Here is a 26,632-nt window from a genome sequence, read left to right as displayed (position 1 = left end):
CAACGCCTACCCCTCAGGGAACCTTCCCAGTACTCTTTGTCATGCACAGATTTCAAAAAGCTCTGCACAGAAGTAAACTCTTCCAATTCCATTTTCCGTGCGCTTTTCCAAGTCCCCCTGCCCACCCCCCCCCCCCCCCCCCCGTAAGGGCTGCCCCCCACGGAGAAACGGATTCCTGACCACTCCAGAGACTGCAGAGAGAGCCCGGGTGAGCAGGGGCACTTGTCCTGCTGGGGTCTCCCCTGGCCACTCCCCCCCCCCCAGGGCCCTCTGGAAAGGGCTCTGCCCTGGGCAGGCCCCACCCGACCACCTTTGATCCTTTTGGCCAAGTTCTTGCTTTTTGCCAGCGAATTCGCTGTTCAAACACGTGACAGAACACTTAAAATAGAAGTGAAGATTATAGGCAATATTTTGGAAACCCAGTTTTCCTCAAGCTGTGGAAAAATTTGGGTGGCCCAGATCCCTTCCTTTCTTAAAATAAGATTGCACCTCCTCCCACTCTGGGCAAAGAGGTGGAAATGTTTACATGGATACATCTGGTGTGTTGACACGGCTCTTAGCAGTAAGTCCTTCAAGAGGGCGATCTTTTCCTTCAGGTTCTGCAACAAGGCTCGGATTGTCACAGTCAGCTGCAAAGAGAAAAAACACACATCCTAAGGACAGCAGTCAGGCGGGGGAGGCTCCACGGGGTTCCAGCAGGTCGGTGCTGCTGCACAGATGGACACCCCATCATGGCAGGGCAGGAGGAGATGTCTCCCCTGGACTCCACGGGTGGGGTGGGGGTCTCCCCAGCCCCTCTGGTACGGACTCCCAACCTGACACTGTAACCTCCCTCTGCAAGCTCGGCATTAACACCTGAACATTAACGGAGACTGGAAACTGGGGGTTTGCCGTCAGCAGTTGAATTCTGTCCCTGTTGCTTCTACTTCTGGGTCCTGTTTATCTACCTTGGAGCCTGGTGGGAAATGATGTGTACAGTCTTCACTCTGCAGCATAAACTCCAGAGTAACCCCACCTCCCTTTCCGTCGCCCCAACCATATTCTGAATGACAAGCTGTCAGTCGGGTCCCACCACCCTCCTTAGGGGTCCCACACTGCCTGCTGGATTTGCAAGCCCACCTGAACTCATTTATACTGCTGTATTCTTTTTACAAAAGGAGTGTTCACCACATGGGAGCCTTCTTCCAGCACCCTGTGAGTTCCCTCCACTTGTTCTAAAACTCTGGAGGACATTTCCACTGGTGACGTGAGGGTGGGACTTTCGAGAAGAGTGTGGCACAGGGGTGGGGAAAGGGGCACCCGTGGGAATGTGCCAATGTGGAAAATAAAACTGGATGACGACACGCTCAGCCATGGATGGAATCAAGGGGTCAGCTGAAAGAGACAAGACCACGCTACCTGTTCAGAACTGTGACTAGGAGACTCAGGTGGAACAGGTCCCCTTGGTCACTCTCAAGGGGAAGAACTGTGCCTCAGGCGCTGGACAAGGCCGACACATCAAGCTATCCGCCTGGATACCAGCCACTCAGCAAAAAGCCCAACCTTCATCTGACACCTGGAGCACCTGTACTTTGTGAGGAAGATGCCAAAGAAAGTGGCTGTTTCTCCCCTCATTCAAAAAGAATGAAAAATGCACCCTAAACGACAGGCATCTGGACGCCGGCACCCCATGTTGGAACGCTTGGCTCGGAGTTCCAACTGCTCTGCTTCCTGTCCAGCTTCCAGCTACGATCCAGGAAGAGAGCAGGGAGGTAACTTGTGTTTCCGAGTTCCCAGTGACCCCTCTGTAGCATTTCCCCACAAACACTGGCGACTCCTCCCCGGCTCCCTATGATCTGAGAGTAAAGCAGGCCCGACGCCCCGGAGGGAGGAGGCCCGGTGCACACAGCTCCTTGGCCAGCCCCAATGCTGGGCTGTTCCTCCTCAGCGTGGCTGTGCTGTGCTGTGCTCCTCGAAGGCAGGTCAGCCGCTTCCGAGTCCTTCCGTTACCACCTTCAACCATCAGCCTTGGCTGATGTGCGCATTTGGGTAGTGAAATCTACTTCTCTTTCTTTTAAAGGTAATAAAAAATATTTTTAAAAAAAGATTGTATACACACACACACACACACACACCGGGCCTACAAGAGTTCATAAAATTAAACAGCAAAAACATTCAAAAGATGAGAGGGTAGGTGGCCATTAAAAATATGACTCAAATTTCCATTTGTTGCTACAGCAAGACAGACATCAAAACTGATTAAAACCAAAAAACCCTGAAAGTCATAAAATGGAATGTTGGCGGGGGTGTTGGGGTGGAGTGGGTTAAGCTGTGCTTTGAACACCCACATCCGATGTTGTAGCTCAGTTCTAGTTCTGGCCACTCCACTTCTAATCCAGGCACTCAGCAGATGACGGGTCAAGTTCCCGGGTCCCTGCCACCCACGGGGGAGACCCGGATGGAGCTCCGGGCTTCTGGTGTCCTCCAGGACCAGAGCTGACCACCGTGGGCATTTGGGGAGTGCACTGGTAGACACAGGAGATCTCCCTTTCTCTTCTTCTGTCTTTCAAATAACATTTAAATTGTTTAAAACAAGTCACTCATATGGAGGGGGAAAAAATATATATATATATATATATACACAAAATTAAATACATCTAAACGGCAAAGGCAGTTCTCTCTAATTGGCGGTACTCCTTGTTGTCTGATAAGCAAATAAGTATCTTATGAATGAGGACAAAAGTTGCAATGCCATGGTTAAACAGAGGTTTTGGAGAGCACAAACATAAAATTGGAAGAAGCCCGATTTCTGTACTGAGATAACATGACCCTGGTAACGAGCGGTGACTTGTAACCAGGCAAAGGAGGCCACAGGCCAATTTCAATTAGGCTCATAAATGTGTAAGCCCTGTCAAGCAGACCAGCAAAGCGACACAGAATTACATGAAAGAACAGTACACCATCACCAACTAGTTCATTGGAGCAATTTATGCACAGTTCAAATGTTAGAAAAATCGAATAATAACAAGTTTACAGAACATATGGTTAAAAATACACTACACATACGCTTAATACAGTGTGGGAGAGATTTTTTTTTTTAATGAAAACAAAGGAGAAATATGAAAACAAAAAGCAGAGAATGGATTGTTGCTGGGCTTAACTGGACTACTGCTTTGCTTTAGTCTAATGTGTTCTAAACACCAGACAAATCAGACACAGCTCACAACTACAGAGCGGAGACACCGTGGTTACGGGCGGATTGATTACCTTCAACTGGGAGAAGCTAAGAAAAGCAACTGCAAGGAAGTTAGCAATTCAGTATAGCAATGGTTCATAAAATGAAAAAAAAAATCAATATACAGGTTACAGCAGGAGAGACTGTTTCTTGAAATTTCCGCTTATCACTGGAGAGGCAGAGATAAGAAGCAGTGCCCATTTGCTGGTGCACTCAACACAGGCCTGAGCTAAAGTCGGGAGCTCCCAGCTCACTCCAGGCCTTTCGGGTGGGGAACTCGGCTCCCAAGGGTGGCCTCGGGGTCCCAGCCAGACCTCGAAGATGGGGCCCCCCAGGCTGGGGTGCAAGCCTCTTAACATTCAACCAGGTTGCAGTCAGCAGCGGGAGACATCATCTGGGTCTCATCCCTAGGAACAGGAACCCAAGGACTTGAGCCGCGACCTGCTGCCACCCAGGGTGTGTGGGGGTGGGAAGCAGGAAGTGAGAGCAGACCCCGGGACTCCCACCCAGGCACCCTGATGCAGGACACAGGGGGCCCGGGCCGCATCCATAACCAGTAGTCAAACGCCTGCCCCTCAAGAAGTTTTTTTAACAGAGGGTTACAAAATTATTCTGAAAGAAATCAGTGAAGCAAACCAGGAAAAACTAATAATGGTGATTAATACCAGGGCCCTTAGACAATTAGACATGATGTCATTTTAAATGCTACAAGAATATGGAGCCAGTGCCATGGCAAAGCAAGCTAGGCCTCCGCCCGTGGTGCTGGCATCCCAAACAGGTGCCAGTTGCCGTCCCGGCTGCTCCACTTCCCATCCGGCTCCCTACTTGTGGCCTGGGAAAGCAGCAGAGGATGGCCCAAGCCCCAAGGCCCCTGCACCCACGTGGGAGACCTGGAAGAAGCTCCTGGCTCCTGCCTTCAGATCAGCTCGACTCCAACTGTCATGGCCATCTGGGCAGTGAACCAGCAGATGGAATACCTCTCTGTGTCTCTCCTTCTCTCTGCAACACTGCCTTCCAAATAAAAATAAAAATCAATCTTAAAAAAAAAGCCTACAAGAATATGACACTGTTACAAACAGCTTCAACAAGGCAACACACCGAAGGCCCACAAAGAATGCAACTGTCGACGGATGCTGTGGTGTAGCCAGCTGATCCTCCACCCCGCAGCACCAGCATCCTGAATGGTGCCGGTTCAAATCCTAGTTGTTCCACTTGCAATCCAGTTCTCCACTTATGGCCTGGGAAAGCAGCAGAGGATGGCTCCTGCACTGTGTGGAGACCCGGAAGAAGCTCCTGGCTCCTGGTTTCGGATCAGCTCGGCTCCAACTGTCGCAGCCATGTGGGTAGTGAACCAGCAGATGGAAGATTCTCTCTCTCTCTGTCTCTCCTTTTCTCTGTGTAACGCTGCCTTTCAAATAAAAATAAAATAAGTGCCTTTTTAATGGAATGCAGTTGCATTAAAATTCAGTGAGGGAAATGGGGAGCACTTGATTTTAAATATTTTATCTATTTATCTAAAATTACAGAGAGAGAGAGAGAGAAGAGATCTTCTGTCTCACTTCCCAGATGTCCACAACAGGCAGCACCAGGCCTGGCCAGAGCAAGGAGCTTCGGCCAGGTCTCCTGCAGGTTTGGCAGCGGCCAAGCACATGGGCCACCTCCTGCTGCTCTTCCCAGGCCGTTAGCAGAGAGCTGGATCAGACACAGAGCAGCCAGCACATAAACTGGCACCATATGGGATGCCAGCGTTGCAGGTGGCAGTTTGACCCAGGCCACAAGTTCAGCCCTAATGTGGAATATTTTATATATTTTATATTTGGGGTCGGGGAGGGGGGCAGGACAACAAATAACAGCAAAGAGGAAAGAAAAAAAATAAAATTAGACCATTACAGTAAATAATAAGGTTCAACTAGTCCAAAAACTTTTACACAAACCAGGATGAAAACAACGGAGGAAAGGCTTAAAGAAAACTTGGATAATTAGGTGCGATATTGAGAAGTTCTACAGGTAGGAAAGCCCCTCCTAAGTCTGACCAAGGGAGCACAGCAGATGAATGACTACAGATTAAAAATATCAAGATCTTCAAATCCCATGTGGAGGCAGGTACACGGCGGGGTGGGCTTCCGGCACGGCGGCTGAGATGGCTCTTGGAAGCCACATCCCGCAGAGGAGGGCCTGGGTTCAGGCCTCAGCTCCTAGTAACAGCAGGCACAGGTGACGGCTCTGGTGCTTGGGCCTCTGCCACTCACCGGGAGAGCTGTGCTGTGTTCAGGATGCCTGGCTTTGCCCTCGTCCAGCCCCTAGTCCAGCCGAAGGCATGTGGAAAATGAACCAGGAGGTGGCATCTCTCTCCGCCTTTCAAGTAACGTAAAAACTGCCTAGAAAGTACATGTCAAGATGTGCTACTTACAAGATCAAAAGCCAAATTAACGGGGAGGGGGGGCAATGTGCTAAGTAGAAACATACTAGAGTCAACGCATACAGAACAAGAATTCTGAAATTAAAATCCAGTAAGATAACCTGAAGGACATCCACAGGCAACTCACGCAGAAACAGAAATATCCAATCAATACATGAAAAGACATAAAGTGATAAAAGATGAGTATTAAGCTATTGAAACAACACAGAGGAAGCTATTTCAAGGAAAAGAATCAGAATTGGTGTAGAAATGTAATTCCAAAGTGTAGATTTTAAAATTTTCTGCAACCCACATGGTCTATAATTAAAGCTATTCTTTAAAAACAAATATATATATATATATATACACATACATATATATATATGTATATTTTGAAATACATAGTGACAGAGAGAAGCAGACAGAGAGAGAAAGCGTGCCCTTCCACCTGCTGGTTCACTCCACAGCGGCCGCACTGGAGGGGGCCGGGCGGAGCTCAAGGCAGGAGCCACGAGCTCCACCCTGGCCCCCCACATGGACACGGGGGAGGAGTGGCCAAGGCCCAAGTACTTGAGCCATCCGCTGCTGTCTGGCAAGCATCTCAGCAGGAAACTGAAGCAGATCCACATGGGATGCTGGCTTTGGCAGCGACAGCTTCATCCCCCATGCCGCAACGCTGGTCTCTCAGGTGAATGCATTCTAACCTGGGCAATAACTGAGTCACGATGAAAAGTCATTTATAATTGACCTAATGCTGCTTAAACGGATCAGCACCCCAAAGGTAGACAATGAAGCCATAGTATTCACTGTCACAGCAATAAATTCCCTTTACAGCCTAGAAATTGGAAAAGGAAAAAAAAATCCTAGCTATGACTAAACATATACAAAAGCAATTAAATATTCACAGTCAATTTCATTTAACAACCACCACCACAAAAAAAAAAAAAAAAACCTCCACAAAAATAAAGATAGGAGTAGGGGACAGAGTAGGGGCCGCACAGGAATAGAGGATGGATACGGGGTAGGGAGTGGAGGGGGTGCGGGATGGATAGTGGTAGGGGATAGAACAATGGTTGAGATGCTGCTGGGACACCTGCCCCCCACCCCCCGTATCAGAGAGCTGGGAAGTAGGTCTCTGTTCCCACTAACACACATCCTGAGAAGCAGCAGGTGGCGGCTCAAGCCGCTATTGGGTCCCTGTCACCCACATGGGAGACCTGGCAACATCCTGGCTACAGACTGACCCTGTCCCGACTATTGCAGGCACCTGGGGAGTAACAGCAGAGGAGGGCTCTGTCTACTGGCTCATCGGTCCGTCTCTCTGCTTCTCTACTTTTCACACACATAAATAAAAATAAATACACTGCGGTCTCATTTTGCATGGCCAAGAGTGTCACAGATTTAGAAGGCTGGCGGCGCCCTCTGCTGGCCACGTTGTGAAGCTGCAGAAGCTCACACGCTGAGGGCACAGGCTGAATCAGGCAACAGGTAATTTTTGAAGAAATCACATGTGCCGTGGTTCTGAAAACACAGCTTCAAAAGACACTTTCACCAAATTAAGAAAAAAAAAACAAGTTTTGTTTTCAAAAAGAACAAGGATATTCAGTCACAGCATTCGGGATCATGATAAAAAGATGGGAGACAGGTGGAAGACAATAAATCAGAAAACACCCTCGGACAGTGGTTTCTTCAAGGAGCAGCCAGGGAAGGGTGAGCCAGAAGTGAATGGAACGGCTCCCCGTGAGGAGCAGGTGGGACGGAGGCGTGGGCACGAGCGCGCAGTGTGCCCGGACACAGCTTCTGCGTTTCTGGACCATCTCAATGCTCTCACTGATTTTATGGTTAAATAAAAGAACCAATTCTGATAACCTTACTGCAGGAGAGTCCCCGTGTTCTTAGGTCGACACTAAACATTTTTAAAAAAATACCATCCAAACAGGCACAAATTTGGGATTTCCCTTAGTGTTTGCATTAGTACTTGTGTGGCCAATCTGAAAGCATTTTCTGTAATCTCTAAGGCAGACCCTATGACCAGAAAAAAAAATCTATGAATGTTTTTAGGAATTGGGGTTCTTGGGGAGCTGGCATTGTAACTCAGCAGGTTAAGCTTCCTCCTATGACACCAGCATCCTACATGGGCACCAGGTTGAGTTGTGGCTGTTCCACTTTCGAACCAACTCCCAGCTATAGTACTTGGGAAAGCAGCAGAGGATGGCCCAAGCTCTTGGGCTCCAGAACCCCATGTTGGGGGACCCAGAAAGAGCTCCAAGCTCTTGGCTTCAGCTGGGCTTGGCCCTGTTTGTTGCAGCTATTTGCAGAATGAACAGCAGATGGAAGATATCTCTCTCTCTCTCTGTAACTTTGCTTTCCAAATCAATAAATAAACATTGCTTTAAACAAAATAGAAATCAGGATTCTCCCTGCAGCAAAAAAAAAAAAAAAATACAAAGCTGGAGTAGGGAAAGTAAGGAAAACAAAACAAAACAAAACAAAACTGCGTGGTTAGGGTTGGACTAAACACCTCCGTCTGAACGAACTCAAGCCTTGGGGGGGGGGGCTCGGCTTAGCAGAGCCCTGCCGCGGCTTCCGTGCAGCCCACAGCTTAGGACAGCAGTCCCACTTTGATTTCTCTGTGAGAGTAAGACAGATCATTGTCCTTTTGACCAAGAGGAAAAGAAACAAAAAAAAAAGGAACTGAATGAGTAGAAGGCACAGTGTTTTGGCGTATGAAGTAATTGGAAGAAGTTTCCTGACCCTGATGCAGAAAATGGAGGCGACAGGTATGAACGAGAGAAGTCCAGTCCACACTGTTCACTGTCTCGGGGATGAGAATCTATAAAGTGACCCTATGTCGTTGCAACACACAGAGGCAAACAGCTCACACACACACACACACAGGCAAACAGGTCACACACACACAGAGGCAAACAGGACACATACACACACACAAACACAGAGGCAAACAGGACACACACACACACACAAACACGGAGGCAAACAGGACACACACACACAGAGGCAAACAGGTCACACACACACAGAGGCAAACAGAACACACACACACACAAACACAGAGGCAAACAGGACACACACACACACAAACACGGAGGCAAACAGGACACACACAAATGCACACACACACAGAGGCAAACAGGACACATACACACACACGGAGGCAAACAGGACACACACACACACATACACGGAGGCAAACAGGACACACACAGAGACAAACAGGACACACACACACAGAGGCAAACAGGACACACACACACAAACACAGAGGCAAACAGGACACACACACACACAGAGACAAACAGGACACACAAACACAGAGGCAAACAGGACACACACACACACACACAGCTTCCAACACAGCATGGTTTTCACAGTTCGACGCTCACTAACCCTCTCTATTATTAATTATTATTACCTTGGGTGACTTCTCGCCCCTTCTCTCATACTGGTTTCGCTCTTGGATTTTCTCCGCGATCTCCTGCGCAATCTGGCAGGTGGCGTCGTAAGCGGACAACCTGCATCGGGGTCAGAGGAGGGAGAAGGTTTAAGACTCTTAGGAAAGTCATCGGGTCATTCCAAGTCACAACTTGCAACAGCAAGCGAGGGCGGTAACAGTGACAGGCATCAAATGATCGCTCCCGTGTGCCCGACGCTCCTTGACTCTGTAACAGGTGACCAGCCTTACGGTTTCCTGGAATGGAACATATGATACAAAGTACGGAAAACTGCTACTCACCCTAACGTCCCCATTTTGGCTTGAGCAACGGTTTCAGACTCTGCCAACCCCCCAACCCCACCTAGCACTTGTATGGGGAGCAGGGGACTTGAAGAATGAGTGTTTGAAGGAAACAAAATGAATGTTCTGATGGCCAACAGCCAAGTGTCCACTCTGGGTCAGGCCTCAGGCTAAAGCTTTACACTGTAAACTTCACCATGACCCCACGCGGCATGATCCAGTCTTGTCCAGACAGCACAGAGTTTGGGAGAGACAGAGACAGATAGACAGAGAGAAACAGAGAGAGGCTAAATACAGAAAATCAGTCCTGGCCCCAGCACGACCACATTTCAACCTTTTCCCTCCATACTGTCCACCATGACAAGAGGGACTTCAGCATTGGTATTGCACATTAACCCACTGGACCACAAGAAGGGTGTCTCTTGTGAGTGCTGGCTGCTCAGCTTTCAATCCAGCACCCAGCGGCAGGTGGTTCACATGCTTGAGGCCCCGGACATCCACACGGGAGAGGCCTGGTTTTGGTCTGACCCAGCGCTGGCTGCCGCAGCTACCAATTGACTAAGCCAGTGTACGGGAGACCTCTCTCTCTCTGCGTCTCTCCCTATTTCTCTACAACTCTGTCTTTCAAATAAATAAATCATAGTAAAATGCTTAAATGCTTTTTTTTTTTTTTAAACAACAGGGCTTCCCAAACTTTGCTATACACTGGAATTTCAGAAGCATCTTTTTTTAAAGAAATACCAGTGCCTGGCTCACACCCCAAGCGCTCTGATAAAACACCTATGAAGTTCCATCTGGACGTGACGGGACAGCGGGAGAGAAGTGGAGGTTGCGGGGTTGATGGGGTTGAAAGCACCCCCGGGTGATTCCAGTCTTGTAAATTCTCCACAAAAGTCCACCATCAACAAATGCACTGATCCAGCAATGAATGAAACGAATTAACTTAAAGCCAAGAACCAGTTTGGAGACAGTAACACCTGGTGCTTCTACTAGGCAGGGAGGCCAAGTCCTGCCTGTGACGTGTGGAGCGCCTTCCTTTAGGTCAGCTCAGCTTGGGCCTGCCCTGAGTGACTCTGAGTCCACTCGCCGCCTCTGTGCCTCACTGCCTACCACCCGACTGTCCACAGACGTCCAGCACGCACGTCCAGCCTGGAAAGAGGTAATCACCCAGCAGCCTCAAACTCCACACAGGGCAGGGCCCACTGCGCATCCACAGACCCAACTGGCCTCCTGTCGCGGCCGACCCGAGGAAGGCCACACCACAGGAGGACCAACCACGGGCGTGCACACAGGCCAGTCCCATGCTGCTAGCCCCGTGCATATCAGTCAAACCCTCTGTTGCAAATCCCTCAGTGGAGTGACAGCTGCTTTAACACTTGCTCCACCCACTGCGACATAACTGCATCTCCCACCCCTCTTCCACTCCTGCTGACAGCCCTGCCTTGGCCTACTGTAGGGGCATGCTACAACAACAGTGAGCTTACCGCATGCTTTTAAGTGCAGACCCCACCTGGTAGCCTACTAGCTAAAGTCCTTGCCATGCAAGTTCCGGGATCCCACATGACACCGGTTCTACTCCCAGCTGTTTCGCTTCCCTTTCAGCTTCCTGATTGTGGCCTGGGAAAGCAGTAGAGGACGGTTCAAAGCCTTGGGCCCCTGCACCCGAGTGGGAGACCCGGCAGAAGTTCCTGGCTCCTGGCTTCGCATTGGCTCAGCTCCGACCATTGTGGCTACTTGGGGACTGAACCAGTAGATGGAAGATCTTTCTGTCCAACCTTCACTCTGTAAATCTGACTCTCCAACAAAAATAAATAAATCTTAAAAACAAAAACAAAGAAACAGTAAGCATCAAGTGCCACCCCCCACACCAGATCCTCCCCAGCAGGGAGGCACCCATGGCCTCATTCCGTAGCTTCCTCCAAGACCCATGCCAGGCCCGTCTGCCGCCTCACCAGCAACCCACTGTGTACAGCACTGTGTACATTTGCTGATGTGGGCACAGGAAAGGCTCATACCGTTTCACCTTGAACAGCCTTATGAGAAAATCACTTGATCAAACTAAACCAGAGTTAACACGGTCAAGTATAAACGCTGTCAACATTAACTGTCCGGGGTGAGAAACCTCTATTTTCCACTGTCTTTTAAACATTTAATTGTTTATTTATTAATTACCTGAAACAACAGAGTTGCCGAGAGAAAGGAGGAGAGAGAGAGAGAGATCTTCCACCTCTCTCTCCTGCTTCCCTTTCCAAATGGCCGCCTGAGCCATCTGAAGCAGGGAACCATGGTCCAAAGCCAGGAGCCAGGAGCTTACTCTGGGTCTCCCACAAGGGTGCAGGGTCCCACGCAGTTGAGCCATCCTCTGATGCTTTCTCAGGAGTGTGAGCAGGGAGCTGGATCAGCAGTGGAGCATTGGGACTACAGCTGGCACCGCACGGCATGCTGGTGCTGCGGCTGAAGGAATATCTGCACCACCACCGTGCCAATGTCTAATCTCCACTCTAAATGCAAGCTGAGGGAGTTAGCTTCCGGGAGGTGGCAATTTATAAAATATATCAAGGGCCTTAATAGCAGATCTGGAACCCAACAGTTCGCTTCTAGGGAAAGAGCTCAGGACGTACAAGAAGGGTCACACCATGGCTTGTGGCACTGGCATCCCTTATGGGGATGCCAGTTTGAGTCCAGCTGCACTGCTTCAGACGCAGCTTCCCACTCAAACACCTTGGAAGGCACTGGGCAATACTCCAAGTCCCTGCCACCCAGGGGTAGACCAGGAGGCAGTTCCTGGCTTCTGGTTTTGGACTGGCCCAGACGTGGCAGGTAAGGGTCACTTGGCAGTGGTGGGGTGGGAGTGGGGATGAACCAGCAGCTGGAAAATCTCTTTCATTCTGCCTTTTAGAGTAAAGAAATCTTTTAAAGGGCCAGAACCATGATATAGTAAGTTAAACTTCCACCTGTGGTGCCCACATGCCATATAGGTGCTCGTTCTGATCTCGGCTGTTCCACTTCCCATCTAGCTCCCTGTTGATGTTCTGGGAAAGCAGCAGAGGATGACGCAAGTGCTTGGGACCCTGCACCCATGTAGGAGATCTGAAGAAGCTCCTGGCTCCTGGCTTCAAACCTGCCCAGTTCCAGCCATTGTGGCCATTTGGGAGAACAGGCCAGTGGATGGAAGATCTCTCTCACTCTCTCTGCCTTTCCTTCTCTCTGTGTAAATCTGCCTTTCAAAGAAAAATAAATCTTTTTTTTTTTTGAAAGAAAGAAATATTTTAAGAGAGAGAGACAGGATAAAACAATAGGACAGTCTTGGTGGACTCCAGGTAAGTCTCAGCAGCAGCGTGGCATGGGTGTCTGGATGCCCCAGCCATGTGGCTGTGGCTGGGGGTACCCATGCTGGCCCAGGCTTCCTGATGGGGATCCTAGCTCCCCATCCCCCGCTGCTAGCAGTGGGGAGGGTCCTGGGCTTGTGGGTGGCCAGAGCGCCAACTGGCGCCGGGCTCTGCCCGCTGGCTGCTCAACAGCGAGTTCTGAGGTCTTGGGGGTATGGAATTACTGCCTAGGGACATCTGTGGATAAAGCCACAGTACATGTAGGTGAGGAATGAATCCTGAAGAACACCCAACAACAGGGCCACTGTACTTGTAGGTAAGTGAAGGGACTGAGACCTGGTGGTTTGGAGGAGAGAGACTGGAAAATCTGTATGGGTTAGACTGATTGACCAGTCCTCATGTGAGTCCTGAGATTGGTGGTTAGTGCAGAACATCACTGACTGCCACATGCCAGCCCACACAAAAGCTATGGCTAGGGGCCTGCCTGGCAGGGTTAGATTCCAGTACCTGACAGCGAGTGTCAGATCAGGGGATGGGTCACATTAGATTGGGCCATGACACCAATCAGCAAGCAAAAGAACCAGGTCCAGGGATGGATTCTGTAGGGGATATGTGAGTCCAACCCTATGGAACTACAAGTCCCACTGGTTAGCTTGACAGGTGGGATGGTGATGGGCTAAGCTTAGGCATGACTGATGGAGTCCATGCAGTAGGTGTGAATACCACGAAGGTGTGAAGAGAACAGCTCCCTGACTGGCAGGGCCCGGGGAGCTACCAGCTGCTTAGCAGGGCTAAGTGGGTTCATCTCTGACCACCTTGACGCAGTTTTCACTCCCCTTCGCATGGGCACTCAACCACCCCACTATGTAATCTATTGAGGCATTATCTGCCCCTGTGAGATGGCTTTTACAACCAACGTGAGCTTAAGAGTTAATGTTACTGAGGATGTCCTGGTGAGTGGGCCTTTAACTACACACAGGAGTATAATTAAGTCTGTGCTGTTTACCCATTGCCATAAAATCTGGCCCAGATATTTAGCATGCTTTCTGGGGAATGGCTTGATAAGAGGAACCCTAAAAGTTATCCTGTTACTGTGACCCTAAAGGTCATTCTCCTATGACAAAGAATAGTTACTGTGACCCTGAAGGCCATCCTGCTATGAGGAGGAATATAGCTACTGTAACCCTGAAGCCTATCCTGCTAAGGCAAAAAATATAGTTACTGTGGTCTTAAAGGTTAGCCTGTCCTTGCAATTCTTTAGAATATAGAAAATGTAGTTGTTTTAGTTGTTTTCATAAATTTTTAGCTAGAGGAAATACAGGGTGATTTCACTAATATCATAAAGATATATTTTTGATTATTGTTTGATCACTTATGAAGTTGTAGAGCCTGCAGTTGTAGAGGAATGTAATGTTTATAACCTTTTGTCTTAGATCTTCATGTTTTTTCTCTCTTGATGTATTTCTCCCATTTAGTGACAGATAAGTTGTAGAACAAGAATTGTATTAGGAGTGTATTACTGCATAAGATGTGTTGTCTACTGAGAAACTCTTGGTTGCAACATTGGAATGGATAATGCCTTGTCTAATACTGAAACAATCTGTAGAATTGTCTTTGCAAACACTCACTCATCCATTGTAGAGTTGAAACTTAAATAGAGTAACTTAGCTCATTGCTAACTGCAATTCTTTCCGCCGTTTTTACCCTTGCTTTACTTGTTTGGTTAACAAACTGTGAGCTTACAGACCTATGGCCAACTAATGTCAATAACCCCGATCCCCATAGACCAAGGCCCCAGACCTTTTAACTCATACGTAATTCAAGGTAGGGGTCTGGTTGACACAGATGGCGCCTAGGTTATAGCCCAGACCTGAGGAGAGCAAATGAAGACTGGCAAGCCAAGATAAGCAAGGAATGTGGAATCCTTCCTCAATCATTTCTCAAAAAGTTGTAAATTGTGTCCCCCTGAAGCTATGTCAATATGCCCCTAAGAAAAAACTTTGTACTGCTTCTGTATAAATAAAGAGGACAGCTTTCTCGCTTAGTCCACGACGATCAAGGAATCTGGTGGTCCGTCTCCTTTCTTTCTCTCTTCACGCCTCATCCACGCACCTTTCCCGAGCTCCGAACCTCGGCCGGAGCTGGACTCCGGCACATGACCATGGAACTCACCGACATTCACCAGTACTGGGGCAGGGAACAAGCAGGGCAGGTCCAGGCTGTAGCACCTGTAGTACCCTAAAACAGGCTATGGGGCAGGCTGGGCCACACCAGCTTATACAAAGGCTGGGATGGAAGGGCAGGCCATGTTGGGTAAGGGCCAAGTACCCGCTGGTATGCATGAGATTTGGGTCTGGGAGTGGCCCAAGCAGGGAAACCTGGGAAACTCCCCTGGTGGATCATGGCTCCCCCTGATGAGCATGTGGTCCAGGCCTGGGCATGGTAGCTCCATCCGTCAGCAGGTGTGTAAGTTGATTTTGGAAAGGGGTGGAACAGGCGAGACCGAGCAAACCATAGCCCACCGGCAAGTGCAGGAAACAGGATGGAGTACAGGTCAGGCTGGGCTAGGTTGCTTACTGGTTTGCATGGCCAGGGATGACAGGAGACTGAGCAAGGCCAGGTTACAGCACCCACCAGTGAGAGTTGGGCCTGGAGGATGCCTGGGCTAGGCCAGGCTGCAGCATCCCCAGGCAAAGGCCAAGACAGGTGAGGGGCTATGCCAAGCTGGGTCAGAGCAACCACTGGCATATGCGAGAATTGTGGCTGGGATCAGGCCTGGTTAGAGAGCCACGGGGATGCCCTGGCTGGGTTGTGGGTCCCACTGGTGAGCACAGGGACCAGAGTGGGGGATGCGGTCTGGTCTGGATATGGATGTAGTCTCCCTTGGCAAGGGTGTGGACTGGGTCTGCAGCATGCAAGACTGGGCTAGACTCCAGCACCCATTGGAGCTTGTGAGAACCACGATGGGTGTAGGATGGGCTGGGATAGGCCTCTGTCCCTGTTGAGCCAGCCATGTGTGAGCTGTGTCTGGGTATGGACCACGTTAGGCTTGGCTATAGCACCAAACAGTAAGAACTGGAAAGGGTGAGGGCCAGTCAGGAAAGGCTACTATTCCTGCTAGGACAGGAGGTGGACTGAGTAGGGCTGGCCCATGGACCCACCAGTGTGCGCGAGATCTGGTATTGGGAGAGGTTCTGATGGAGGAGATTGGCAACTCCTCTGTCGGGACACAGTCCCTGCAGATGAGCACAGGAACCAAGAAAGTGAGCAGCCCAGACCAGGCCAGGTCATGGTACCCATGGGCTTACCTTTGGCTCAGGTGTGGGGCGGGTCAGACTGGGAACAGTTCATACCACCTGCTGGCAAATCTGAGAGCCAGAATGGTGTGTAGGTCATGCTGGGTCAGGCTGCAATACCAGCAAGTTCACACTACGGCTGAGACTGGAGACTGGCTGGGTTGGGCTAGGCTGTAGTTCCCACCAGCATGAGCTTGTACTGGGGGCGAACCAGGCCAGGCTGGCAAATTCCACTGGCAAATGCCAAGGCAGGCCATACATACCAGACTGGGCCGCAGAACCCAACCAGCACACGTGAGACCCGGGGGGAGAATGGGTAAACCTCGTAGGGGGCTGCGGAGAGATCCCCTGCTGGGCCACTATTCCCACTGGTGAATGTCAGAGCCAGGATTGCCGGCAGACCAGGACTGGCAGGGATACAACACCTGTTGGCCTGCATGTAAGCTGGATTGGGAATAAGCCAGGCTGGACAAACTGTACCTACTGGTACATGCATAAGTCAGAGAGGATGAGGGCTGGTTGGGCTTTGTCGCAGCATCAGCGAGCAGATGCTGGTGGGGGGGTGGGGTGGGAGGAGAAACTCTGTCGAGCTAAACTACAGTACCACCTAGAGAGTGCAAGATCTAGCAGTGAGAGTAGACCCAGCTCCCTCTTGGGTTGCCACTCCAACTGGTAAGAATGAGAACCAAGGCTGGGCCAGGCATGGCTAGACAGAAAGTGGCACCCGCCCGCAGGTGTGTGTGCTGGATAGTGGGGCTGGTTGTGTTGACCTAGGCTTCAACATATGAGAGCTGAATGGGATGTGGGACAGATTGGACCAGTCTGCTATACATACTGGCAAGCACGGGAACCAGGGCAGGAGGTGGGCCTGGTGGGGGTTATTGTGGGTCGCTCCGACTAAGCTACAATTTCCACTGGTTTGCGTGGGGGCTGAGTGTGTGGTGGACAGGATCGGGCTGGACTGCAATACTCATTACTTTGCATAGAAGACAGGGCTGGAGACAACTGACCCAGCAATTGCAACTAACAGTGTGCATATGGGCCAATTTGGGGTTGGGCGACAGACTGTGCCAAACCCTGTACTGGCATGCACACACAAGAATCAGGTCAGAGATCACCTCAGATGAAGTTTCTTTGGGATTCTCCCAAACTGAACCGCTGGACTCAGAATTCCAACTATGGAGAGAATTGCAGGTTCCGTGGTCTGACTACAGAGTGCATGTGTCAGAGCTGGGCCTCCTCAGTGGCTCAGATGGAGCAGTGGACAGCTTATCCAGGTGCACGTGGAGGACATGTAGTACACTGGAGCCTGCAGAGGACACCTGGGACCATGACAGAGGACGGAGCACAGAACAAATCGATCAACTACTCCAGCAAGAGTTGGTAATGAATACCCAGGCAAATGGTGACTCTAAGATGAACTATGTCAACTGGTGGATCCTGGAGAGTTCATCGCGATTGGAGTGGCAAGACTGACAGCATTTCAGAACTGTTGGACTATCGAAACCACTTGAGCAGGATCCTCGGATCATGCCCCACATTGGGGACACTGGGATGGTTGGGAGGCTGGGTGTGGCTTCTCCCCTTATCTCTCCCCACCTCAGATACAGGAAGGAAAAGAGAGAATGTGAGAACAGTGGTCTCATCCACTTTCCTCTAGCCCTTGACCCTTCGCACCCTGATCAAATATGTAAAAAGTAACAAAAATAAAATTTAGACAATAAGAAAGTGAAAAAAAATTACGACAGCCTGCACAGAATTAAAAGCAAACAGAAAGAACCTGACAGGAGAGAAACAAATTAAAGTAATAAATTCACTGTAAAATATGTCTCAATAGTGGTTATTTCCAAATGACAGCGTTAAAGATGCCATGTATTTTTCTTCTTTGCAAATAGTCGGTATTATTTAAATGCACTAATGGGGTCATACACAAACTTTACCATGAGATGGCACAACATTAGCGTTAAACAACTGGTCCAGACAAGCTGGATCCCAGGGAACTAACTGTGACCTAGGAACCCATTCTCTCTGTCTGCAGGCAGCAAGTAAATTCTAAACTCCACCAGAAACAGACATATACTCCAACCAGAACTCCTTGGGGCCGAGATCATGTTTTCAATCACCTAAGAGAAAGTCCAGTGGGATGAATTTGCATCTTTGCCTGCTGGGTCCCTGGGAGCTCACCTGCTTGAATACTTTAAGCGAGGAAACCACGGTTGAAGGAGATTAGGAAATGCCAGGTGCACACGTGCATACTAGCCTGCCCAGGCTCCTAAAACTTTTCTTTTTCAGTTTTCATTTGGGCGGACAAGGCTTAGGTCCGCACAACCGTGGGTCACCCAGCGGCTGCAACCCGCCACTCCTCAGCCCGCTGACACCCGAGGGTCTCCTGACACTCCACAGAAAGGTGACTTCCCTCCGACCTGAGGGGCAGCCCGCGGCACGGACCCCCTCACGGGCGCCGAGGGACGACGGCTCGCGCCCGAGCCTCAGCTCCCCGGGGTCCCTCCCCGCCAGCCCGGGGTCCCTCCCCGCCAGCCCGCCGGCCAGGGACCCGCCGCGGCAGCCCAGACGCCTTCTCGAACAGGGTCCTGCCTGCCGCCGCCCTCATCCTCCCCGGAGGCCCGGAAGCCCCGCCGCCCCGAACAGCGTGCCGCCGTCGTCCGGGTCCCCCGACCCCCGAGCCCGCCCTCACCAGGGGTCCGGGGCCATCGTGCCGTCAGTCAGTCTCAGCCGGCGCTGCTCGGACACTTCCTGCTCGGCAGCGGCGCACTACGGCGGCCCGCGCGGCTCAGTCCCCGCCGCCCGGCGTCCACCCGCGGAAGGCAGAGCTGGGGCGCCCCCGGGGAGAGGCAGGCTGCGTTTCGGGGCTCCCCGCTGCCACCCGAGGGATGCCCGCGGCTGGACGCCGGCCAGTGGCTGCTGGACAGAAGCTTGACGGCGGCAGCGTTTGCACAGCCTGTCCTTCCGCCTCACGAGCTGGTCCCCCCACGCCGGCTGCGACCCCCGCGACCCCGGACCCGCTCGGCTTCCCGCTACAGCGCGTCTCGAGGGGCGGCAGGTAATGGCCTCAGGGCTCGGGGGTCCGGGCTGTCCGGCCTGGCCTCCTGGCTGGTCTGGCCCTGGCTGCTGTGGGCGTTAGGAAGAGCAATGCGCGCACTCTCTCTCCCTCTCTCCTCTTCTTTTACTCTCTCTCAATCTCTCACTTTCTCTTTCTCATAATCATTACATCTCTCACTTTCTCTTTCTCATAATCATTTTTGCAAATACCCTTTGGGAGCTTGAGGCTAAGAGACACCAAAGGTGACAGGTTCTTGACAGAAGGAAAAGGGAAATTCGTTCTGTGCGTTTAGTGTCCCCCTACATTTCTACAAAGAAACGGAGCAAATAAGGCCTGTGAACATTGCAAAGGGGGTACAAGAACCCCAACTCTGTGCACTGGGATGAAGGGTGGGGGGGAGAGGAGACCTCCGCGGGTCTTGTGCGCATGCGTCAGTGCGTTGCCATGACGACCTGGAGACGCTGCACCGACAACGGGGCTGAGACCCAACCAGAGGGAGCCTGGAAAGAGAAAAACGGGTCTGCCAGAGATGAACGGCCAGGTTTCAACCAAAACTGGGGTGGCCGAGCTAGAGCTTGACACCGTGATCGGTTTCAATGGTGAGCACCCAGAAGACGGTGTAAAGTTTAGGGTCCCCGAGGGCAGGCGGCTGGTGTAGCCTCAGAGGGAGTGAGACAGCTGCAAAGCTCGGTGGGACCGGAGCACCCCCACCTGCTGCCGAGGACCGGGAGACCCACACCTCTGCTGATTTGTTTTTGGCTTTGGTTTTTAATGGATGTGAAAAGCTAGTGAATTGAATTTTAGGGAAAAAAAAAAAAAACTTTGTTAACAAAGTGTGTTGTGATGCCTGAAAGTTTGAAACTTACAATAATACAGATGCAGAAACACTATTTGTGGTTGTAAGCTGTTGATGCTTCACTGTAATGTTCTCTGGCTGAGCGTGGGAGTGCCACGTGTCCCGGGTAGATACTGTCTGGAGCTGGGTACAAGGTCTGCGTGAAGAAAGTGGTCTGCAGGGCTTGGCGGAGGGCAAGCCACAGGCAGGGCAGCACAGCTCAGCACGGGCTGCTTTGTCGAGCCCTCAGAGCAGGTGCTTCGTGAAGAGCAATCCCACTGTCTTCATGGCCATTGTGAATTCTCTTTGCTTTTCGGGGAGGGCCTATGTGGGTGTGTGTGTTTTTGCCTTGTTGATTTTGTGATCACTTATATTCTTTCCTAGCAATCAGATATACATTCGCAGAGAAATTCTAGAGGCCAAACGGTATGAGATTATAGAGAAATAATTCATAGACCTGCTTAAAAAGAGTTTAGGAAGGCCAGCACAATGGATCACAGGCTAATCCTCTACCTTCCAGCACCAGCATCCCCTATGGAGATGGCTGTTCCACTTCCCTTCCTGCTTGTGGCCTGGGAAAGCAGCAGAGGAAGTCCCAAGTCTTTGGGACCCTGCACCTGTGTAGGAGACCCAGAAGAAGAAGTTCCTGGCTTTATATCAACCCTTTGTGACTGTTTGGAGAATGAACCAGCAGATGGAAGAATTTTCTCTGTCTCTCCTCTCTGTAAATCTGCCTTTCCAATTAAAAAAAGGGGGGGGAGGAGCAGGTTAAAAAAAACTGAAAAATTAGGCACGGCACAATAGCCTATTGACTAAATCCTCACCTTGCACATGCTAGGATCCCATATGGGCACAGGTTCGTGTCACAGCGGCCCCACTTCCTATCCAGCCTCCCCACTTGTGGCCTGGGAAAGCAGTGGAGGCTGGCTCAAAGCCTTGGAACTCTGCACCCACATGGGAGACCCAGAAGAAGCACCCGGCTCCTGGTTTTGGATCAGCTCAGCTCGGGTCATTGCAGCGCACTTGGGGAGTGAATCAGAGGACAGAAGATCTTTCTCTCTGTATATCTGCCTTTCCAATTAAAAAAAATCTTTTAAAAAATATCTAAAAAACTGGCAAAGTGTTGGAAAAAAAAACAGCTGTCAGTTTGTTTCCAAAAGATGTCACTATTAAAATATGGAATGATCCTTTCAAATATACACTTACATATAAATGTTTTTAGTTGAAAATAGGCTCATGCTGTGTGTATTCTCTTGTAACTAGATCTCTTCAGTTAACACTGTGTCATGATTTTAGTGTAATCTTAAAATCTGTCGTGCACACACATATATAATACTTCATATAGTCCCATGTTATTAAGAATTAGAATAATTTCTTTTTTTTTAATTTGAAAGGCAGTTACAAAGAGCAAACGAAGGAGGGAGAGAAATCCTCCGTCTGCTGGTTCACTCCCCAAATGTCCACAGCAGCCAAAGCTGGAACAGTGCGAAGCAAGGAGCCAGGATCTTCCTCCAGGTCTCCCACGTGGGTGCAGGTGCCCAAGGACTTGGCCCATCCTGCATTGCCTTTCTAGAACATTAGCAGAGAGCTAGATCAGAAGTGGAGCTACCAGGATGTAAATCAGTGCTCATATGGACTGCTGGTGCTGCAGGCGGAGGCTTAGCCTACTATGCCACGGCATTGGCCCTGAATAATTTCTCTCTCTCTCTCTCTTTTTGCTAATAAATTTAAAATGTTTATTTTTGACTTGGGAGACACTGAGAGAGAGGAAACATACGTAGGGTCTATTCACAGAATTCCACATTGCCACATGGCCATCCACATTGGGCCATCATTGCTTCCTCCCAGGGAGACACAAAAGCAGGAAGCAGGAGCCAGGATTCAAACCAGGTACTCCTAAATACAATGCAGCCATCCCAAACAGCATCTTTCACTGATTTTTTAAGAGCTTCCTCTCTTTTAATTGGAGAGTCAGACATACAGAGAGGAAGATCTTCCGTCCGTTGATTCACTCCTCAAGTGGCTGCAATCCGAAGCCAGGAGCCAGGAACTTCTGGGTCTCCCATGTGAATGTAGGGTCCCAAGTCTTTGAGCCGTCCTCTACTGCTTTCCCAGGCCACAAGCAGGGAGCTGGATGGGAAGCAGGGTCACTAGGATTAGAATTGGCGCCCCATGGGATCCTGGCATGTGCAAGGCGAGGACTTTAGCCTCTAGGCTACCGTGCCAGGCCCTATTTTAACTCTTTGAAAGGCAGAGTTTCAAAGAGAGAGAAAGAAGGCTCTTCCATCAGCAGCTTCACTCCACCCAAAATGGTTCCAATGGCCAAAGCTGAACCAGGAACAAACCAGGAGATAGGAACTCTTTCCATGTTTCTCAGGTGGGTAGAAGATCTTCTGTCTGCCTTCCCAAATGAATTAGCAGGGAACCGAGCAGCCACAATTCAAACCTACACCCAAACAGGGGATGTCCGTGTGGCAAGCAGCATCTTAACCCACTTCACTGCAACCCTAGCCCCACTGCTGGCTTCTTTGGTTTATAAAATCGGTCGGGAATCAGTGGGCAAGGCCAGAGAAGCTCGATGGTGTACAGGGCAAGACTAAGGGAGTCGAAAGGAGGAAACAGAATGGAGGCCTGGGTGGGACATGGCACCCAATGGCCTGATGAAGCTTCAGTGTCTGAGGCTAACAGCAAAACCCAGGAGAGCGAGCTTAGGATTCTCTGTGTCACAGCCTCAAATACCAGGTCGCTGTGTTCACATTTCATGTGGAAGCACATTTGAAGCAAAAGCAAGGCCCCTTTTCTCATTCTGAGTAGTGTTAAATCATCACACTTGACTTTTTTTTCTAAGATTTATTTATTTTTATTGCAAAGTAAGACATACAGAGAGGAAGATCATCCTTCCATCCCCAAGCGACCACAATGGCTGGTGCTGTGTCAATCCGAAGCCAGGAGCCAGGAACTTCTTCCAGGTCTCCCAAGCAGGCGCAGGGTCCCAAGGCCTTGGGCTGTCCTCGACTGCTTTCCCAGGCCACAAGCAGGGAGCTGGATGGGAAGTGGAGCTGCGGGGATTAGAACCAGCACCCACATCGGATCCTGGCGTGTTCAAGGCAAGGACTTTAACATCTAGGCTACCACACTGGGCCCAAACACACTTGACTTTTAACTTGAAGAGATACTTATGTAACTGTACTTGACACTTCTAAGTATTTTGACAGGAATTTATTCATTTGATTGATTGATTTGAAAAGCCGAGTTACAGAGCGAGACAGAGAGAGATCTTGCGTCCACTGGTTTACCCCCCAAAACCACTACAACAAGGCTGAAGCCAGGAGCTCCTTATGGTCTCTCATGTGAGTGCCAGGGTCTCCATCCATCCTGCGCTGCTTGCCCAGGCCACTGGTGGGAAACTGAATCAAAGTAGAACATCCAGGGACTTGAACTGGCACCCATACTGATGCCCATGTTGCAGGCAGCAGCTTAAGCTGCTACAATACAACACTGGCCTTAGGAATTCATTGTGAAGAAAACCAAACCACACAGCAGATTAACCCCCTCCTGTGACAGTGGCATCCCATAGCTGACTCTGGTTAAAGTTCTAACTGCTCCACTTCCCATCCTTACTAATGGGAAGGCAGTGGGAGGTGTCTCAAGTACTGGGCTCCTGCCACCTTATAGGAGACCCAGATGGAGTTCATGGCTCCTGGCTACATGTCCAGACAGGCCTTTGGTAGCCAGGAGGCTTAGCCTACTATACCATGGCCATCTGGGGAGTGAACCAGAGGATGGAAAATGCCTTTCTCTGACCTTCTACCTTTCAGATAAAAAAATCTTTTTAAAGATTTATTTATTTTTATTGCAAAGGCAGATCAGGTTTACAGAGAGAAGGAGAGACAGAGAGAAAGATCTTCCATCTGCTGATTCACTCCCCAAATGGCCGCAATGTCCGGAGCTAAGCTGATCCAAAGCCAGGAGCTTCTTCCAGGTCTCCCACACTACTGCCTTCCCAGGCCACAAGCAGGGAACTGAAAGAAAATGGAGCAGTTAGGACATGAACTGGCACCCTTACAGTATCTCTGCGCTTGCAAGGTGAGGATTTAGGCATTGCACTATTGTGCTAGGCCCCCCAAAATTTTTTAAAATGTCATTCTTTAAAAAGAATAAATATAGAAATGATCATAATCCATCAGTTGTCTAGATAGTCCCTGTTTGCTCCTCTTATACAAAGAGCGCTTATAAGCTCAAAACAGCAATAATGACAAAATAAGTCACAGGTGTGCAGATTACAGCATCTGGGCCAGTTTTTGGAAAGTTTGAACCCAGTCATCCCCATCACAGAATACTGCACCAGCATGGGTAAGGAGCTGCTATGCAAGCCATATGACCTCCAAAGCCTATGCTAGTTATTACCTGGTCCTTTATTTTTTTAACTTATTCTTTATTTTTGATAATGTTTACATAGTTGACCAGGGTGAGAAGAGTTGAGGACTAGGGGAAAGTGGGTGAAACCATTGTTTCCAAATTTTCCCTTTCTTCCTCCTGTATCTGGGGGAAGAAGGGAGATTAGAGGAGAAGTCGCACCCAGCCTCTCAGGTGCCTCAGTACTCAGGGGTGTCATCCCAGGGTCCCCAGTGTGGAGCATGCCCTGAGGGTTCCACTCAGGTGGTTTTGATAGGTCTGAAATGCTGTCAATCTTTTGGATCCATGGATGAGGAAATCCTCCCAAGGTCTGTATCCTCCCATACAGTCTACCCCAGAAATTCTATTCTCCCAGATATTTGCTGTCAACTGTTGGCTGGGGTAGTCACCCTTTGGCCACCAGTGTGTCTGCATTGATGGTATGAATACACACATGATCCAGCGGCACACTCTGCCACTCTGAGGTATATAACCTGCCCCAAATAGGTGTGTATTTTCTTTGCATTTAATAAGCAGTGTTCTTGTTTGCCAACAAGGAGGCTCAGCTCTGGTTAGATTTAGCAGGAAAAGAACTGCATGGAAAGAACCAAAAAACGCCTACAATTGATTATGACGTGGCTTGATGAATTAATTGTCTGCAACACAAGCACCCCATGTGGTGTGTCTTCGAGTCCTGGCTACACACACATGAGCAACCCAGATGAAGCTCCTGACTTCAGACTTCATAATTACACTGGTACAGCCACCTACCCCAACCCTCTCTCTCAATCTCTCTTTCTCTCCTCGTGACCATCTCTACCTCTCTCTCTGTGTAACTCTGCTATACAAATAAATAAATGGCTCTTAAGAAAAAGAAAAAGAAAGAAAGAAAAGGTGACTCGGGACCAGCTCGGTGGCATAGCAAGGTAATCCTCTGCCTGCAGCACCAGGATCCCATGTGGGCATTGGTTAGTGTCTTAGCTGCTTCACTTCTTTTTTTTTTAATATTTATTTATTTATATTGGAGAGTCAGATATACAGAGAGGCAGAAAGATGGAGAGGAAGATCTTCCATCCGTTGATTCACTCCCCAAGTGGCTGCAGTGGCTGGTGCTCAACCAATCCGAGGCCAGGAACCAGGAACTTCATCTAGGTCTTTCACGCGGGTGCAGGGTCCCAAGGCTTTGGGCTGTCCTTGATTGCTTTCCCAGGCCACAAGCAGAGAGCTGGGTGAGAAGCAAGGCACTGGGACACAAACCAGCACCCATATGGGATCTTGGCACATATGAGGTGAGGACTTTAGCCACTAGGCTACCACGGTGGGCCCAGCTGCTTCACTTCTGATCCACCTCTTCATGGGAGACTCAGAAGCTGCTCCTGGCTTCTGGCTTCTGGCTTCAGACCCCTCAGCTCCCCTGCAGCCATTTGGAAAGTGAACCAACTGATGGAAGATCTCTCTGTCTCTCTTTCTCTGTCATTCTGCCTTTTCAATCTAAATAAATAACCCTTTAAAACAATAAGAAATAGGTTCCTATGCCCTATGTGTATATATTAAGGTTTATTTTTCACACCGAAGTCTTTAGTCTATCAGGAAAGTATTATTTGTGTCTGCTGTGAAGTAGGGATCTATTTTCACTTCCTCCATATGGGCAGCCTTATGGCTGTTTATAAGAGAGCCTATAATTAGTACATATATGTAATGTATATGGTATATTTCATAGAACTATATAGCCCCAAAAGATATTAACAGTAGTTTTATAAAAACTTGTTTCATTAAAAAAAGGAAAAATTCATAATTCAGATGCAAAAGATTGTTCAGTCACTGTATTTTACCACTTGAACAAAACAATCCACTTAGGTACAGGAATCACATAGTGCCCCGAAATAAACATTCCAGAGGGAGTTAAATAGAGAAGAATTAATTTCCAAACCAGAAGACTATACTAATAAATATTTATGACTTTGATCGGGACAGAAATAGGAGCAGAAAAGATTTTTAAATACCCAGGAATACATGTACTAAGAAATATGAGAGACCTGTATGAAGAAAACAGACGGAGCAGTGAGGTGGCACTGTGGGCTGAGCTACTGCTTGAGTTACCCATGCCCCATACTGGAGTGCCCGGTTTGAGACCCGGTTCCTGTTGTTATTGAGCTGCTGCTGCCTAGGTACTCTGGAAGGAAGCAGTAGGTGATAGCCTGAATATCTGGGTTCCTGTCACGCACACCAGAGATTTAAGATTAAATGTTGCAGTTCCGGTTTTACCCTAGCCCTGTTCCTGTTGCTACAGGCATCTGGGGAGTACATTGGTGATTGGAAGTTCTGTGTCTCTCCCTGCATCCCTCCTGGG

General features: G+C 49.5%; 2 protein-coding genes across 4 annotated transcripts in view; one reads left to right on the top strand and one right to left on the bottom strand.

Annotated features, from left to right (window-relative positions):
• STX8 (syntaxin 8) overlaps positions 1 to 18,826 on the bottom strand; it is a 231,307-nt gene extending 212,481 nt beyond the window's left edge. The window contains exons 1-3 of the mRNA XM_012929734.2: positions 18,687 to 18,826; positions 9,046 to 9,145; positions 535 to 629 (exon numbers count right to left, since the gene is read on the bottom strand). Coding sequence (XP_012785188.1) covers positions 535 to 629; positions 9,046 to 9,145; positions 18,687 to 18,703 — 212 coding nt within the window. The 5' untranslated portion in view covers positions 18,704 to 18,826. The remainder of the gene's footprint in view (positions 1 to 534; positions 630 to 9,045; positions 9,146 to 18,686) is intronic.
• Positions 18,827 to 18,924: 98 nt separating this feature from the next.
• The window catches only part of CFAP52 (cilia and flagella associated protein 52), a 48,971-nt gene continuing 41,263 nt past the window's right edge, over positions 18,925 to 26,632 (top strand). For 2 of the 3 annotated variants that reach the window (XM_058675601.1, XM_058675600.1), the window contains exon 1: positions 19,487 to 19,651. In XM_058675601.1, the coding sequence (XP_058531584.1) occupies positions 19,582 to 19,651 (70 nt within the window). In that variant the 5' untranslated portion in view covers positions 19,487 to 19,581. Of the gene's footprint in view, positions 19,053 to 19,486; positions 19,652 to 26,632 lie in introns of those variants that run through there. The other variant, XM_058675602.1, reaches the window with a different exon arrangement.

This window comes from Ochotona princeps, chromosome 17 (genome assembly GCF_030435755.1).
Source record: "Ochotona princeps isolate mOchPri1 chromosome 17, mOchPri1.hap1, whole genome shotgun sequence".
Classification (NCBI taxonomy): Eukaryota; Metazoa; Chordata; class Mammalia; order Lagomorpha; family Ochotonidae; genus Ochotona; species Ochotona princeps.
This window is presented reverse-complemented; position numbering and strand designations above follow the sequence as displayed.